The sequence below is a fragment of the Aquarana catesbeiana genome, linkage group LG03 (assembly GCF_042186555.1).
Source record: "Aquarana catesbeiana isolate 2022-GZ linkage group LG03, ASM4218655v1, whole genome shotgun sequence".
NCBI classification, from domain to species: domain Eukaryota; kingdom Metazoa; phylum Chordata; class Amphibia; order Anura; family Ranidae; genus Aquarana; species Aquarana catesbeiana.
This window is the reverse complement of record NC_133326.1, coordinates 121,817,784-121,836,710: the sequence shown is the minus strand read 5'-3', so window position 1 is coordinate 121,836,710 and position 18,927 is coordinate 121,817,784. Positions and strand designations below refer to the sequence as shown.

At 42.2% G+C, this 18,927-nt stretch overlaps 1 protein-coding gene across 1 annotated transcript in view; it reads left to right on the top strand.

Annotated features, from left to right (window-relative positions):
- VPS13C (vacuolar protein sorting 13 homolog C) overlaps nucleotides 1-18,573 on the top strand; it is a 548,274-nt gene extending 529,701 nt beyond the window's left edge. Inside the window, exons 84-87 of the mRNA XM_073619118.1 lie at nucleotides 1,624-1,715; nucleotides 2,337-2,460; nucleotides 17,767-17,856; nucleotides 18,110-18,573. Of these exons, the coding sequence (XP_073475219.1) occupies nucleotides 1,624-1,715; nucleotides 2,337-2,460; nucleotides 17,767-17,856; nucleotides 18,110-18,208 (405 nt within the window). The 3' untranslated portion in view covers nucleotides 18,209-18,573. The remainder of the gene's footprint in view (nucleotides 1-1,623; nucleotides 1,716-2,336; nucleotides 2,461-17,766; nucleotides 17,857-18,109) is intronic.
- Nucleotides 18,574-18,927: the final 354 nt, after the last annotated feature.

The window sequence follows — 18,927 nt, the reverse complement described above, 5'->3', positions numbered from 1 at the left end:
CCCCACGTGCAGAGCCCGCCAGGAAGTCGGCACTGCGCTAGTCACAGGCAGTGAGACATTTACCTATCTCTGCAGCCGCGCATCGGGCAATGTCTCACTGCCTGTGATTAGCGCTGGGCAGTGCCGACTTCCTGGCGGGCTCTGCACGTGTGGTGGGCGAACACGCCGGAGCTCATCCTTAGTGATAGGATAGTTCTTGCTGTATGGAACTGAAAGTTTACATATTTTTTTTTCTATTAAAATATGAGGTCCCTTTCTGTCAGTGGAAAATTCTTTGTTCTCTGAGTATGTTAGTCTAAGCAAGTGAATTGGAAGCATGTCTGCAAAGCAATTTTCTTTTGAGAAAAAAAAAAAGTCCAATGTGTGGAATTGCTTGTGAGCATCTTCAAGCTATCACTTCAAATGTTTAATAAATGTGCAATAAACCTTAAGACAGGGTTCACCAAACTTTTTCCACTTAAGGGCCGGAATCAATGTATGTGAATGCATGGAGGGCTGCATTCACCTGCTACTAATTGTAGATGATAATAATCCTAACATAGTAATAACAGTACAGGTTTACCTCACTTTAAGGTGCTTCACTAATACAAAGCCAGTTTACCCTGATGGAGCATGCATATTCAATCCCTCGAGACTCTGGCATCGATGCCGGGCCCCCTCTGCGATTTTTTTTTTTTTTTTTTTTTTTTTTTTTTGCATTGTGATTTGCTGAAGAAAAAAATAATATAACTATTATTACCATGATTGGACTCAATCTAGCAATAGCATGGTACATGTTGGTATTATCCTGATCCTGGCTTGTACCAGGTGGCTGAGGATTACATGATCACGACTGCCCCTGCACCACTGGACTTAGTTAGATTACACAGCCCCGCACCTCTGGTTCCCTTTACATTACACAGCCCCCTGCACCTCTGGACCACTTTACATTACACAGCCCCTGGAGTTAATTTTTCATATTAACAAGCTGGGGATTGGTTGCTAGAACCACTTAGCAACCAATCTCCTGGAAAGTTACCTCCAAAAGCTCCCGCTGTCTTATCAGCGCTGCTGTGTGTCTCTCCCGTGTTCTCATTCAGCTTCCTGCTCCGCTCTGCCCTTAAAATGTCCGCGGGCCAGGTGCACACAATATCCTCATGTGCAGTGACGGGCTGGACATTTAGCTGTGGCGGGCCGTAGGTTGCCAACCCCTGCCTTAAGCGATCCAGTCTTGAAAGAAATATGGGAGTCTGCTTTGTTAATTTGTCTGAGACTTCACAAACTTGACTGCCAAACTTGAAAGGCGATTATCGCAGCCTGGGGGTTTTAATTGAAAAATGTAGTGGCAGCTTGTTTCCTAAAGGCAAATGTCTTGAAGTCACATACAGCCTGAAATTTTGACTGGGCAGTTCAGTTCTCATTCTTTATTCTATTGCCAGGTTAAAAGTAAGCCTGCTTTTCTTTTCTTATGCTAGAAATATATATTTCTATAGGGGCATCCTCTCATTTATAAAATTTGGATGTGGTTAACTATAGAAGATATGCCAGCAGAACATGTAAGGAACTATTAATACATAATACTTTTGATAGAGGAATAATATTTACACATAATTATTTTGATTATTTTCTCTTTTTATATTCTAGAACTCAAACATCAAAAAAATGGATGGAGAAATTTACAGATTCTCCTGCCCTCTTGACAAGAATAGAAAAGCGAACGTTGTGGTCACCAACAGGTTTGTTTATTTCATCTTCGGTTGACATATTTGAATTAAGACTGCAGTAAGTATATTCACTTGACTATGAATATACATGGGCTTCTATGGCTATTGTTATGCCATTGGTTATGTTGCCTGAACGCAGACCCTTTGGGAATGGAAACTTGTCAGCTCTAAAAGCTGTGGATGCATTATACAATGTTGATATCTACCTATAGACAGGGTGGGAGTGAGTGAAGTCCTCCCAAACCAATGCAAGCTACGGTCACTGCATCCAGTATAAGGCCTAAGATGACATATTATACATCTGCTTTTAACCAGAACAATGCCAGTCAGACATTGGCTCATCCTGACACTCTGTAGAAGCACTCTCCTACTGGACGCAGGTGATGTTTAGCTATGTGCACATGAATTATAATGGCTGTAAAAAAAATGCAATTTTTCTGGTGTATGGCAGTTTTACTTTGTTATTGAAATACAACTTGCAGGCAGATGAGTGCCTAATATCTACTGCATTTACCATATGGACTTGAAAACTAATGCAGGCCGAAGATGTGACCAACCTACTAGATGACAAAGGCATACATTCTGTGTAGTTTGTGCAATTACCTTTCTGATTTCTGCATTTTTCTTGAATAGGCGAATCATGTCTGTGAAGGAAATGGAGATCTTGGGTCACAGGAGCATAGATTGGGATTACTCTTTTGAGGAGTTCGTCTGTCCACCCAAAGTTGAGGAGAATGCACTGACTTTATCAGTCAAGGTATATAACTGTTCACTTGTATGGGTATTTGACAGTGGAATTTTGAAGTAGAAGCATTTGTAGATAAAATGCAGTCAGGCAGGTGATGTGTTGCCCAAAGTGTAGTAACCAATAGCGTGCAGTCAGTGGAGTCTTTTTTGAATGTTGTTGATACCCACCACAAAGTGCTTGTTTTGATAACTGTTCACTTCTGTTTGATAACTGTTCACTTTATTTTACAATGTGTTTTTCATGCTCTGTCCTTCATACATTATGCAAGATTTGAAATCATGAGATACAATTTTTTTATGTTACACAAGTCCTATGTCCAAGAGCAGGAACCACAGGTGTGTGCAGCCTATTGCATTAGGATGTGCACCCCAAACAGAACCTCAAACACACACACGTGTGTGTATGTGTATATAGGTTGCAGTTCAGTGAGTAAAATAAGTATTTGATCCCCTACCAATGAACAATATTCCTGGCTCCCACAGACTGGCTACAATATGTGCTCACGTGGTACACAGTTTAGTCCTGTCAATCTAAGAAGATGCTCCTAACGACAACTCATTATGTGTATAAAAGACACCTGTCCACAGAATCTTTCTTCCATTTAAACCTCATCATTAGCAAGACTAAAGAGCTGTCAAAGGACATCAGGGACAAGATTGTAGACCTGCACAGGGCTGAAATGGGCTACAAGACCATTACCAAGAAGCTTTGTGAGAAGGAGACAACTGTTGGAGCAATTATTTGCAAATGGAAGAAATACAGAATAACCATCAATCGCTCTCGGTCTGGAGCTCCATGTAAGATTTTGCCTCATGGAGTAGGGATAATCATGAGAAAAATGAAGGATTAGCCCAGAACTACACGGGGGGAGCTTGTGAATGATCTCAAAGCAGTTGGGACCACAGTCACCAAACAAACCATTGGTAACATAATACGTCGGCAATACGTTGAAATCCTGCAGCGCCCACAAGGTCCCCCTCCTCAAGAAGGCACATGAACAAGCCCATCTGAAATTTGCCAATGAACTTCTAAATAATTCAGTGAAGAATTTGGAGAAAGTGCTGTGGTCAGATGAGACCAAAATTGAGCTCTTTGGCATTATCTCGGCTCGCCGTGTTTAGAGGAAGAAAAATGCTGACTATGACCCTAAGAACACCATCTCTACAGCGCGGAGGTGGAAACATTATGAGCGGAGCTCATACAGGTACAATCGGGCAGATTTTTTACAGAACACAGGCACAGGGAAACTTCTTATAATGGTACAGAGAGGATGGCAGCATTTAGTAGCTGATTTGGCAGCAGGGGCAGGCACTGGTACAGGCAGGGAGGGGAGGAGGACACAGGAGATACAGACACAGGAGAGCTGTGATGGAGGGTTCTGTGATGGGTCGGCCTGTGATGGGTCAGTTCTGTGATGGGTTGGTCTCTGATGTGGGGGTTCTGTGATGGGTTGGTTCTGTGATGGGTTGGTTCTGTGATGGGTTGGTTCTGTGATGGGTTGGTCCGGTGAAGAGGGGGTTAAGTGATGGGTCAGTCTGTGATGGGGGTTCTGTGATGAGACTATCTGTGATGTAAAAGGAGAGGCTGAGGACACTGATGTAAAAGGGGGTCTGTGTTTTGAAAGGGGGACTGAGGACACTTTTATATAAAGGGGGTTCTGTTATGTAAGGGGGGCTGAAGACACTGATGTAAAAGAGGGTCTGTGGTTTCTGCGCTAGAAAAATACAGGTCACTGAAAAGGCAATAGAAACCAATTGTTTTCTATGTGTCCTGTTCACACTGCAACAGCACCCCTGAGTGCTGAGCAGTGTGGTGTGAAATGCACACTGTTTCTATACAGTGCATAAAAATGAATAAAATATCATTTTGACATTTCAGTAAAGTTGAAAGAAAAAAAGGACAAAGTGTGATGTGTGTGGGCCCCCGCTGTGACATGCATGGGATGCCGTGATGTGGAGGATCTGAGTCATAGCACCAATATGACACTCTGACCTCCGCTAGAAGAAATTGTTTCTGACCGAACCCCCGTGCATTTTAATTCAGTACCCCTGATTTAGATGTTCATTGGCATGACTGTACATGTGCCTTCTTGAGGAGGGGGACTCGCCATGTTTGGAGGAAAAAAATGCTGACTATGAAACTAAGAACACCATTTCTACGGTCAAGCACGGAAGTGAAAACAATATGCTTTGAGGCTGTTTCTCTCCTAAAAGGTACAGACTAACTTTGCCGCATTGAGGGGCCAATGGATGGGGCCATGTATTGTAAAATCTTGGTTGAGAACCTTCTTCCCTCAGCCAGAACACTGAAGATGGGTCATGGGTGGGTCTTTCAGCATGACAATGACCCAAAACATATCGCTAAGGCAACAAAGGAGTGGCTCAAGAAGCACGTTAAGGTCATGGAGTGGCCTAGCCAATCTCCAGATCTTAATCCTATAGAACATGTATGTAGGGAGCTGAAACTTTGAGTTGCCAAGTGACAGCTAAGAAACCTTAAGGATTTAGAGAAAATCTGTAAAAAGCGTGAACCAAAATCCCTCCTGAGATGTGTGCAAACCTGGTCACTACCTACAAGAAATGTCTTGCCTCTGTGCTTGCCAACAAGAGTTTTTTTCACCAAGTACTAAGTCATTTTTTGCTTGGGGATCAAACCCTTATGTTACTTACTGAACTGCAACTCCATTTATAACATTTGTATCGTGTTTTTTCTGGCTTTTTGATTGATAGTCTGTCTCTATCATTTAAAATACGCCTATGATAAAAATTATACACCCCCTTCAGTGGGCAAACTTACAAAATTTGCAGAGGATCAAATAATTATTTTCCCTACTGTGTGTGTGTGTATAACACAGAACTCTGTATACATTGGAGCAGCGATCTGGCTGTTTCTTCTCCCTGACCAGCAGGCAGAAAAAGCAGCCAGATCAAGTCAAAGCAGCACACATTACGCTTGTTGAGCACACCGTTTACCCCTTGATTTCCCCTTTATGTTAACCCCTTCCCAGTCAGTGTACAATATTATCATGGTATTGGTTTCACTAGCGACATCAGTGTCAGTCGTTTCATGACCCTCCCAGGCAGTGTTGGTTAGCTCCAGATTTCCCCCCAGCCATTCACAGTCACACTATAAGTCGCTGATCCCCGCCATTACCAGTATAGCGTCTATAGCTGCCTAAATTTCAGATGATATACCAGAGTTTATAGACGCTATAGCTTTTTGCACTAAAAAGCCATTTACAAACTGCCCAAAATAACACCTACCTCAGCCCCAGCCTTCAATGCTTTTGGGAGCTCAAACTCGCATAATAATGTGCTCATTTTTGGAGCTTCCCACACTGCCAGGAGATGCTGCTAGCTTACTCCGCGACTGCAGTCCTCATAGGTTGGACTAATTAAATAGTCTCACTGCAACACTGCCAGTGAGCGTTCGTTTGAGAAGATAACGGAAGGGAGTTCCACCAGAAAAAAACCCTGGCTGGCATATGGCGAGATTAGGGTCCCACACCTATGGCAGGGACACAGGACTTAACCGCTTAGCGACCACCCACCATAGATTTACTGCGGCAGGGCAGCCGCTCTGCGCCAAATCACGTATCTGGTACATGATCTGACAGTTCTGGGGTGTTCGCCGTCGGCGACCCACTCCCACTGTGATTGGACCCATTGGGTCCTGCAAACGCGACATTCGCCAGGACCCGTCAATCATTCAGGAGAAAGGCAGAACGGGGTCTGCCTATGTCAACAATGCAGATTGCCACTCTGTGAGAGGAGAATATGCTGATCCTGTGTTCCTGCTAAGCAGGAACATGGATCTTTACATTCCCCCAGTCAAAGCACTCCCCCACTGTTAGCAATCACTCCTAGGGAACACATTTAACTCTTTGATCGCCCCTGATAACTTCCCTGCCTGTGTCAATACAGTAACAGTGCATTTTTGTTTTTAGCGCTGATCACTGTATTATATTACTGGTCCCCAATAAGTTTGTCCGCAGCAATATCGCAGTCCCGCTATAAGTCGCTGATCGCCGCCATTACTAGTAAAAAAAAAATATACCATAGTTTGTAGACACTGTAACTTTTGCGCAAACCAATCAATATACAGGGGGTCCCCGGGTTACAAACAAGATAGGGACTTTAGGTTTGTTCTTAAGTTGAATCTGTTTGTAAGTCGGAACAGGTAAATTTTTTAAGTGTAGCTCCAGTCAAAAAATCTATTTTTAAGTTTTTTAGATAACATAGGGAAGGGTTATCACCCCTGTAACATTTGTTTTGCTGTCTGTGCTCCTCTTCAGAAGATTTCACCTCACTTTCTGTCCCAATGACAATTGGATTTAGAAAATTTTGGGTTATTAGGGAAACAAGGATTGGTGATAAAGCATCAGTGAAGACACCTTTTCCCCATATTAACTCTTACAGGAGTGAATTTCCCTTCCTAGGGGTGGATTTCCTCTCCCTTCCTGTTGTCTCCCTCCGTTTGTAAGTAGGAGTCGTTTGTAAGTTGGATGTTTGTAAGTAGGGGACCCCCTGTACAAGTATTGGGATTTCTTTTACCAAAAATATGTAGCTGAATACATTTTGGCCTAAATTGATGAAGAAATTCGATTTTTTACATTTTTTTTATTGGGAATCGATCAAATACCACCAAAAGAAAGTTCTATTTGTGGGTAAAAAAGAACATACATTATTTTTTGGGTACAGAGTCGCACGCCACGCAATTGTCAGTTAAACTAACGCAGTGCCGTATCACAAAAAATGCCCTGGTCATGAAGGAGGGTAAACCCTTCTGGAGCTGAAGTGCTTAAAGTTTGTAAACTATCCCCAGAGCGGCGATGAGAAAAATCTCTAGATCTGCTTTTATATCAGTAATGATGGCTAGGTTTGGTCCAGTGCCACCAATAATCTGTAAGTAACCCAAAAATATGATTAGAGCTAGAATTGGCAAGTAAGCAAAATGTACTGCAAGATGAGAGAAAAATTCTTCTGACTGAATTTGGTTATGACAGTAACCTAAAGTGATACTAAAGTCTCAGGTTTTTTTTCTTTTAAATAACAAACATGTTATACTTGCCTGCCTTGTGCAGTGGTTTTGCACAGAGCAGCCCTGAACCTCCTCTTCTCAGCTTCCTTGCCGGCGCTTCTGGCCCCTCCCTCCTGCCGAGTGCCCCCACAGCAAGCAGCTTGCTATGGGGCAGCCGAGACGCTGCTATATGTGTCAATTCGGAAACTGAGCCGCAGTTCGGTCCTGTCCCTCTCTCTCCTCATTGGCTCACTGACTTTGACTGCATTGGGAACCAGTGGCGCTGCGCTGCCATCTCAGCCAATGAGGGAGAGTCCCGGGCAGCCAAAACACTCCTGCAGGATCGCTGGCTCGGGATGGGCTCAGGTAAGTGTTAGGGGGGCTGAAGGGGGCTGCTGCACATAAAAAACCTTCTGAATTTATAACCACTTTAAGTATACATCACAGGGAAGATTTGTCATTTCCGATTATTTCTAAATGCAAATGTTTTATTGGATGTTCATTTTGTACACCAAACATTGGTTTGGCTGTAGCAGTTAAAGTAATAGGATGGGAAGTGTTATCATAATGCGGGATTTTAACTATCCAGGCATAGACTGGACGGAGGGAATCGCGCATCCCTCTAAGGCTCGCCAGTTCCTTAATGTCTTGCATTTTATGGGTCAGATGGTAGACACACCAACTAGAAATATAACATTACTGGATCTACTGAGAATAAGGAAGGACATCTGGTTGCAAAGGATGGGGAGATGGCGAAGATATTGAATGTATTCTTCTCAGTCTTCACGAGGAAATCAGGGGGCTTCAGTAACCAAAACTGCAGTGTTTATCCTCATGACACGTCACAGGAAGCCCCCCCCCGGTTAACAGAGGACAGAATTAGACTTGAGAAACTTAACATTAATAAATCACCAGGACCAGATGGCTTGCACCCGAGGGTACTTAGGGAACTCAGTAAAGTAATTGAATTGCCAGACCATTGTTCCTAATTTTTACTGACAGTCTAATGACTGGAATGGTACCAGATGATTGAAGAAAAGCCAATGTAACACCAATATTTAAGGGGCCAAAATACATCCCTGGGAATTACAGACCAGTTAGCCTAACATCAATAGTATGTAAAATCTTGGAGGGGATGATAAGGCACTATATACAAGATATTAGTAATGAGAACTGTATCGTTAGCCGTAATCAGCATGGATTCATGAAGAATTGTTCTTGCCAAACCAATCTATTAACCTTCTATGAGGAGGTGAGTTGCCAGCTAGATAAAGGAAAGCCTGTAGATGTGGTGTATCTGGATTTTGCAAAAGCATTTGACGCAGTTCCCCATAAACGTTTACTGGACAAAATAAGGTCCGTTGGCATGGACCATAGGGTGAGTACATGGATTGAAAACTGGCTACAAGGGCGAGTTCAGAGGGTGGTGATAAATGGGGAGTACTCGGAATGGTCAGGGGTGGGTAGTGGGATCCCCCAGGGTTCTGTGCTGGAACCAATCCTTTTTAATTTGTTCATAAATGACCTGGAGGATGGGGTAAACAGTTCAATCTCTGTAAAAAAATAAGATATCAGATATCAGAGATGATAAAAAACTCTGATCCCAGTGCTCTGAAATGGATGAATGGTAATGGTCTATGCACTTCAAGCTGCTATTATAAGAAACAAACAAAGATATAAAAGAATATACACCCTTCTTTTTTTAAAAAATAGGACGTATTAACAGCGCTAAATGTGAATAAAATATTCACCAATATGGTGTGACATATAGTGCATAAAAAATAATGAATTATTTCCACTCAACTGGCAAAAATGGCTGCCAGTTGTGGGTCTAATATGTCTGACCTGAGAAGACCGTTTTGTGTATGCTGATTAAACACAATCCTGGTACATACTAGAAAATTACTAATTGGAGCAAGAAAATTAAACTAACATATGCAAAATGGGTAGTAAGTATAAAAATCCAAACACTCAGTCAAAAGTGACTATAAAAAATTGAAAGGATGATGTAACCAGTCCTTTGTAGAAAAATAATAATTCCATGCATGCAGTCTACAGCAATTAAAGTTGGGCTTCAAAATCTAACAGAGTGCACAATCCAAGGGCTGCTACACCATCACCGGAACACCTCGTGATAACCCCTTATGGGTGTATGCTTACCAGAGGTAAGTGTCAAATAAGCCCGTAGTAACTTTCCAGGTGGTAATCTGCTCCTCTGCCACTGGGTGGATCTGCTCTCCTCAGCCTGAAATTTCTCAATACCGTAGACATGCCCTGTGGATGATCGGTCCTAGAGGCAGACAGTCAATCCAGGGATGATCCTCTGCTGGTAATGCATACATTTTTCAATGGTACTCAATATAGCCTGCTGTATTTCCTAGAAAGCTTCATCACTTGCTGGTATGTAAACATCAGACCTTCAATCTCTGTATTTGCAGACGATACTAAGCTAAGCAGGGCAATAACTTCTCTGCAGGCTGTGGAAACCTTGCAAAAAGATCTGAACAAATTAATGGGGTGGACAACTACATGGTAAATGAGGTTCAATGTAGAAAAATGTAAAATAATGCATTTGGGTGGCAAAAATATGAATGCAATCTATACACTGGGGGGAGAACCTCTGGGGGAATCTAGGATGGAAAAGGACCTGGGGGTCCTAGTAGATCATAGGCTCAGCAATGGCATGCAATGCCAAGCTGCTGCTAACAAAGCAAACAGAATATTGGCATGCATTAAAAAGGGGATCAACTCCAGAGATAAAACGATAATTCTCCGCTCTACAAGACTCTGGTCCGGCCGCACCTAGAGTATGCTGTCCAGTTCTGGGCACCAGTCCTCAGGAAGGATGTACTTGAAACGGAGCAAGTGCAAAGAAGGGCAACAAAGCTAATAAAGGGTCTGGAGGATATTAGTTATGAGGAAAGGTTGCGAGCACTGAACCTATTCTCTCTGGAGAAGAGATGCTTGAGCGGGGATATGATTTTAATATACAAATACCGTACTGGTGACCCCACAATAGGAATAAAACTTTTTCGCAGAAGAGAGTTTGACAAGACTTGTGGCCACTCATTAAAATTAGAAGAAAAGAGGTTTATCCTTAAACTACGTACAGGGTTCTTTACTGTAAGAGCGGCAAGGATGTAGAATTCCCTTCCACAGGTGTTGGTCTCAGCGGGGGGCATTGATAGTTTCAAGAAACTATTAGATAAGCACCTGAATGACCACAACATGCAGAGATACACAATGTAATACTGACATATAATCACACATGTAGGTTGGACTTGATGGACTTTTCAACCTCACCTACTATGTAACTATGTAATAGTAAAGGCTAGTTTTTTTTTTTTGTTTAAAAATAAAAAACATGTTATACTTACCTGCTCTGTGCACAGAGCAGCCCCAATACTCCTCTTCTCGGGTCCCCCACCGGCGCTCCTGGCTCCGCCCCCCCTGCTGACTCGCAGAGCAGGACTTGGCACCGCCCCCACTCCCTCCCCATTGGCTCTGATTGACAGCAGTGGGAGCCAGTGGCTGCTGCTTCTGTATCTGAGCCAATCAGGAGCAAGAGACTCGAGAGCTTTCGTGCACATCACTGGATCAAGATCGAGCTCAGGTATGTATTTGGGAGGAGCTGTGGGGGAAGCTGTATGCAGAACATTTTTTACCTTACTGAATAGAATGCAAAAAATGTAAAATGATGTAAGATGTAAAAACAACACCTGTCTTTACAACCACTTTAAAGGCCAATTTCACCTTTTAGGAAAAAGTAATAAATGGACGGTACATAATTTGCAGGGAAAAAAAAGTGCATTTGTTACATTTTCCTACCGGAGCCTGCAAAGCATTGCACCTCCAATCAATGTACCATGAGTGCAATGTCATGCTTCTGCACACTCTTCCTTCAGCTTTTTGCCTGCACCTCCATAGAGGCTTTCTGTTACAAAGCTGGAGGAAGAGTGAATGGACTACAAGCGTGCTCATCAGCACACTCATTTTCCATTAAGAACTGCATGTCCATATGCCGCAGTGGCAGACAGTGACGCTGTAACAGTGGGGGATGCTCAGGAGTTGAGGGGGGCAGGAGCTTAATCATGTTACATGCTACACCCTAAGTGTAGGTGTAACATTTTACGAAGGTGAACTTATCTTTGTAGAGCATCTCCTTTAACTATAACCAAGCTGGACTTGGTCCAAAGAAAAACAATTTTTCACTTTTTCTAGACATTTGTACAGTTTAACTGCAGTGTATATTCTATTTTGACCTAGACTGCTTTCTCAGTATTACACAGAATATGAAACAGATAGCTACAAAGCTGAGGTTAGCAGGGAGTGGCTATTTGAAGTTGTTTATTTATGTGCCCATTTGGATTTTTGTACTTGTTGTACTCCAATACCTTGTAAAAAGAAGAAAATTTATTTCCAACAGTCTTCCGCATTGCTGCACCCTCAGCCCATTACCAGTGCTATAGCTTGGCAGTTGATATCAAATTATTTGACAGAACCGGGACTTCTTGTTGGTCCTATGGTACACCCTACCCAGGGGGCTTACTGTAACCCCGCCACTGTAGAATCAAAGGGACTTAAAGCTGAACCAAAAACAAATTAATTCAGTTGTGTATAATCTTGATAGTTGCCACTTGTCATCCCCTGCACTGCAATAATCCTACTCTGCAGTGTGCAAAGTCTCTGATAATGAACATACTGCCAGAAGGAGAGAATAGTGTGAGCAGAGCTGATGACTTTTCATGGTGTTGCTGCACCTTTTTTTGTCAAATCACAGGCTACAAGAGGTGACAGCACTGTATTATTTAATTTCAATAGAAAACTAGTTGTCCTCTTGGCTAAGTTGTTTGGCAGATTTGAATCACAAAAGTGGCTAGACAGATTTACAAATCTTTTTTTTTTTTGCAGACAAGACCTCTCAAATTTGTGTACTTTAAGTGTGTTCAGTAATTTGCCTGGAATTTGGCATTACCAGAGCGGTTTTTGTAATTTTTTTGCACACTTTAAAAAAAATAATTTTAGGCCTGATTAAGACATGTGCAGAACGGAAAAATGTGTTTAGTTTCGAGTATATTCGTTATGTTAGTAATTTTGTTTTGTTTGTTTTCGGAATTTGTTTTTTTCGTTTATTAATTTTCTAACGAATTTCAAATTTTTGGAATGATTAGAATATGAATCGGTCGAAAATTGAGTGACCTATCCGAATTCTATTTGAAGAATAGCTGGTTGCTAAGAAGCGGCCCAGCAAGCCAGCCATATCCTTAACAACCGGTGACTCATCGGCTGTCAGGATTCCCCACTGACAGCTGAATGTAAACAAAAAAATTGCTGGCAATTCAAAATTCTGAAAAAAAACTGTGTGAGTGTTCCCCCCTATCCATACCAGGCCCTTTGGGTCTGGTATGGATTTTAAGTGGAACCCCGTGGCTCAATAAAAAATGGTGTGGAGTCCCCCCAAAATCCTTACCAGGCCCTTTTTCGAGCATGCAGCCCGGCAGGCCTGTAAAGGGGGGAGCAGATTCCCCCCCCCCAAAGCACCTTGTCCCCATGTTGATGAGGACAAGGGCCTCTTCCCCACAACCCTGGCCTGGTTTTGGAGGTGGGGAGGTGACTTATCAAAATATGGAAGCCCCCTTTAACAAGGGCCCCCCCAGATGCCACCCCACCATGTGAATGCGTATGGGGTACATGGTACCCCTACTCATATACTAAAAGGTAAGTAAATACACAACAACCGTTTTTGACGTCCTTTATTAATAAAACAAAAAAAATTTCACCCTGAAGTAAATCCAAGGTCAATCACAATGAATGTTGCCCGCCGACCCGAAAAAAAGAAAAAACTCTGCACCCGGCAAAAGCTCCCACCATCTGACAGTTCATTAATAACTAAGGGGCAGGGCCACCGATTATTTCACCAGGTGACCCCGCCCCCTTGTGACATCATCAATCCCGCATACCCCAGTCAATGACGTTGCATGAGTGGGCAGGGGTTATCCGGTGATATCATCAGGTAGCCCTGCCCCCTAGCTATTAAGAACTGCTGGACAGCGGAAGCCTTCGTCAGGTTTTTTTTTTTTTTATCTACTTTAGGGGACATGTTTTTGGTGTTTTTGTTTTGTTTTTTTTAATTATGGACTTGTAATTATGTTTTTACACTTATTTTTTACACTTTTTTGGTGAATGAGTAGGGGTACTATGTACTCATTCACATAGGGGGGTTGCCGGGATCTGGGGGCCCCCATTGTTAAAGGGAGCTTCCTGTTCCTGGTAAGTCACTCCCCCCCCCCCCCGCACACCTGCCACAACCATCAGGTCAGGGTTGTGGGGAAGAGGCCCTTGTCCTCATCAACATGGGGACAAGGTGCTTTGGGGGGATCCCCCCTTTCTCAAAGCACACCCCCCACCCCATGTTGAGGGCATGTGGGCTGGTATGGTTCAGGAGAGGGAAGGGGCACTCACTCATCCCCCCCCCCCCCCTTTCCTGGCTGTATGCTCGGATAAGGGCCTGGTATTGATTAAGGGGAGACCCCCCCACCAGTTATTTTTCTAAGTTTGTAATTACCAGCATTTGTTTTGTTCACATTCTGCTGTCAGGAAAGCCTTTCCAGAAGAGTGAAGGCTGTTACAGCTGCACTTTTTGGGGGGGGGGGGGTTAGATAATAATGCCTATGGTTTGAGAATGGGATGCCCAGTAAGCTCATAAAAGTTTAGGATTGGGATGTCCAGCAAGCTCATATAGGTCAGGTTTCCTTGATTTAGGGAGCTGCTGTTTGAATATATTAGTGTTGCTGTTGAACCTTTCACTGCATTGGCCCTTATGACTAACCTATAAATCCTAGCTTACCGGTAATAGTTTGGCATGTGCAGAATGTTAATGGTTACAGATTACAAATTTGCATAAATGTCTGAGTAACATTATTGCATAGCCTTACTACACTGTAAAGACCTCTAAATTCAACTGCAGTAATTCATCCCTGAGGGTTCAGGTGAGATGCGTTTAAACTACACGCACGCAGAGTCCTTGATACGAAAACTAACAGACTTAAACAATCATCTAAAATAATAGTGCAAGTGCAGGTAGACAACTCATACCCAGATATTGGAAAACCACTACGCCACCCTCTCTAATTGAGTGGGTAAGTGAGGTAAACAATTTCATGCTAATGGAAGAAATGCAGGCCAAAGCCTTGGACAAATATGCTAAGTTCTCTTTTGTCTGGAGTATCTGGAGGAATTACTCTACCTCAGACAAACTCAAACAAAGACTCTTGACTATGAACTCCACTTAGGAGCTAAAAAAAAAAAAAAAAAAAAAGCCACATCCACCGTACCATTTACTTAAAGTGAAGGCCTCGTATATGGACGGAGGCTCGCTGTCTCCCCACCCCCCCCCCCCTCCTCCCTCCCTACTATTCTTCTATCCTACACTTATTTCGCCTTCTTCTATTCTGTTTTTCCTCTCTCCCTCTTCCATGTCTCCAGTATTCCTCTCTAGATGCAATATAACCTATAAGATCTCCTTTTATGTAAATAGAGATCCGAAATTTTGTCACTAACTATACTATTGACAACTTATGTTTACATTGGTTTTCCCAGACTCTCTGAGTCCAGGGGTGCAGCAGGCTCCCAAAGGGGCACCCCTACACAGGGCAGTTTATGCTTATATGTCAAAAGACACTTGTTATACGGGTTTAACGTAAAGTTTTATCTATAGTGACCTTTGCACTTGTATACGATTGCACTATCTCAGCAATTATAAGAAATATTTGTTTACCAGGAGGCCTGATGTCAGGTGACTGGCACTGTTTACACTCTTTCATTTTGTTTTCTTTTTGTTTTTATATGTTCATATATTTGTGAAAAACATCAATAAAAACTTATTGAACCATAAAATAATAGTGCAACTGTCAGCGAATAAACTACAGGAACTAGAGGAAGCATGGACAGGGTTAAACTGCAGGTTCGTACGGTGTCACAACTATAGCTGGAAAAAGCGAGGAAAAGGGTGTTCTTCTGTAAAACGAGAGTATATGAACATGGGGAGAAAGCAGGGAAGTTACTGGCATATCTGGCCCATCTAGATGACAAGCCACCAGTGGCAAGTCGCAGATACATTTCTCAACTTTTACAGCAACCTGTTTAAGTCACAAAGCAATTACACATCGGAAGAAATTCGATCATATTTACATACAATACAATTCCCACGATTAAACCTCGACCAAATCAAAATACTAGACACTCAAATACCTACACAGGATATATCTACAGCAATCTCCCAACTAGCTAAATCCAAAGCACCAGGATTAGACGGCCCACCCCTGGAATTCTATACCATGTATTCCGAAATACTTACCCCTAAACTTAAGATCTTATATCATTCCATATTTGAACTAGGAAAACTCCCTTCCTCCATGCAAGAAGCCCAAATTATAGTTCTCCCTCAACCAGGCAAAGACCCCCATCTCCCGGAATCGTACCGCCCTATATCCCTACTTCCAGTAAACATAAAAATATTGGCCAAAATCTTAGCCTCTCGTTTTAAATACAGTAATACTATCCCTTATACACCCGGATCAAACTGGATTTATGGCAGGAAAGACCACCGCAATGAATATTAGGCGACACCAGAGTAGCGGTGGCCCTAGATACGGCCAAAGCCTTTAATTCTGTCGAGTGGTTGTACCTATGGGAATGTCTACGTTGCTATGGATTTGGACCAAAATTTATTAAATGGGTGCAGCTCCTATACCAGACACCCAAGGCGCGGATTTTCGTGAACAGTTGGCTATCGGATCAAATCTCCCTTGAAAGGGGCACAAGACAAGGTTGCCCCTTTTCGCCTTGCAGCTGAACTGCTAGCTATTTGATCAGACCCAAATATCATAGGCCTAAGACGAGGTGAATCCTGGGAAAAAATAGGACTATATGCTGATGACACCATACTGTACCTAGCAGATCAGGGACCATCATTACAATCGGCACGGGCTATAATCGAGAAAATGGGTGGATACTCAGGCTTACGCATCAATTAGGATAAGTCTCAAATTCTTCCCCTAGATCTAAACCAGGCCACCCGCTATTTACCCCTGTCCAGGTGATTCTCCGTAAGGAACCACATAGTAATAGATTCCCTTAGGTATAACATGGGGATGTTCTAGCATCATCAGAAGGTATGGGATATCGCACTGAAAAAACAGAATATGTCTCCGTTCAATTCTCACACCCCGTTATGGCACAATACCCATATGCCTGAACTCAGCATGGTCCCAGACCCAGCACTATGGGCCTTATATGGTATAATGTACCTGTCCGGACCTAAGACCTTTCAAGCACTTAAAGAGGAATTCTCACTCCCGAACCACTTACTGTTTAGATATCTACAACTTAGACACGCTGTTCAGGCACAGTTCACGAATCGTGCGATTACACTAGACACCCCCCTGTCCTTAACACCATTCTGGGGGCAGACCCATCCAAACTTATATCTAACATCTACTACACCCTTAGACTCCAAAGGGCAAATGTAGTTATTCAGACAGCTAAACTTGCATGGAAAACTGATGTGGGACCCTTAGATGACACTGACTGGGTAGAAATACAGGAGGGGGTCAAAACCACATCTCCTAAACTTTCAGACAGACTGACGCAACTATACATAGTATACCGTGGATGCTTTCAAACCACAAGAAGTCCATTATGTCCCATATGTATGCTGGTCCCCGGCTCATTCTATCATTTGATATGGTACGGCCCTAACATACAAACCTACTGGAAGCAGATAATTCACTTCCTCCTCGACAACACAGGCTACCTAGTGGTCCTGGACCCAAAGCTATGTCTATTGGGCTTATTGCCCAACGTCGAAGTTGACAAATACTAAGCCATATTCATGTATGAAACTTTATTCATAGAAGGAAAAGTGATAGCCAGATCTTGGATGCAGACATTGCCCCTTACACCTCAGATCTGTAAAAATTAAATTAATGATACCCTTCCATACAGCAAAATGATCTATACCCATAGAGGATGTACGCAAAAATACTCTAGAGTGTGGGATAGATGGATGGAGGATGGCGAGACATGTACCTGTATCTAACTGATGCTATGTACAATACTATACGTTTATGTTGAATGTACCTATGTATACCATGTTTACATCTCAATAAAGTTGTTTTTTTTTCCAATAAAAAAAAAAGACCTCTAAATTTCAATGTTATTGCTGGGTACCAAAAACAAATTCTAGTTGGTATCTGTGCCAACAGCTTGGTTAATTGCCTATCCTTCTTTTCACAGGACAAGGGTATAACAGTCTTCCAGAAGAAGGAAAACAGGGGTCAGGAAGTTCAAAAAAGGATTATGCTCCAAGATAGTGCGACTGCCCAGGTACATAGCTACTTAATTATATGCTTGTCAGCAGATGCATTCCTACACACATACACATTCTTGGCCTGATTTTTGCCTGATATTTTATTCAATTTACTCCAGGGAGTTTGACTTAACCAATTATAACTATAACCAAGCAAAGTCCTGCTGCCTGTGCCTTTTTACTGTATGCCTTTTCTTGATGTTTTATTCAACCTGTGGAAATGTTTTACATAGTTGTCAGTGATTTTTTTGGTTTGCTTTTTTGTTTCAGGAAGTCCTCAAAGCTTTAGATGAAGCATGCACATCTCATCAACAACACACGTTAGTGAGGCAAAAATCTGAGAAGTTTATCAAGCAATTCAGCAACTAACATAGTGTGTTATTGTTAATATTTTTTATCTTATAAACCTAAAATTCAGAAAATTTTCCAGGACGCATGTGGTTATGTATGCTGTCTTCTTCTTACCCCTTACATGGTATATATGGACCTCTTCTGCATTTTTGGAGAGATTGTCCTCTCTTGACAATTTGCACTATTATGAGAGGCTGTGTCTATATGTAAATTTACCTTGTGGATTGTTTCATTTAGCACTTACTTTGTACTATGATTTAAAAGTCAAAGTTGGTTCATACATGTATTTTGATATTCAGATTGCTTCCGTTTTTTTGTTTTAATGGAGAAAGTACTGCCATAATAAAGAAATTGCATTTGATTAAAAAAAAAAAAGTCAGTTTTTTGTTTTGCTTTGCTAGGCTAACCCCATTAGTGTTATGGGTCACATAAATCATCTGTTCTCCACAACTACCACTATATACTGTATATTCTAGAACTTGGCTGAGTAGTGAAAAAGTTCAAATGGAATTACTATTTGACATGATGATCTGTATTTCCCTAGACATGGAAATTAGTAGCACTGTCTTGTAAGGTCCACTGTAGTAAACAATTGCACGTGTGTTCATAATGTGCTTTCTTGAAGGAGCTCAAATCATGAGCACAGACATTCAGAACATAATTACATAGTAATTTCAGTCACAATATTTTTGCCACCTACTCCAGCTATCCTTTTGGTCACCAGTGTCATCTAAGAC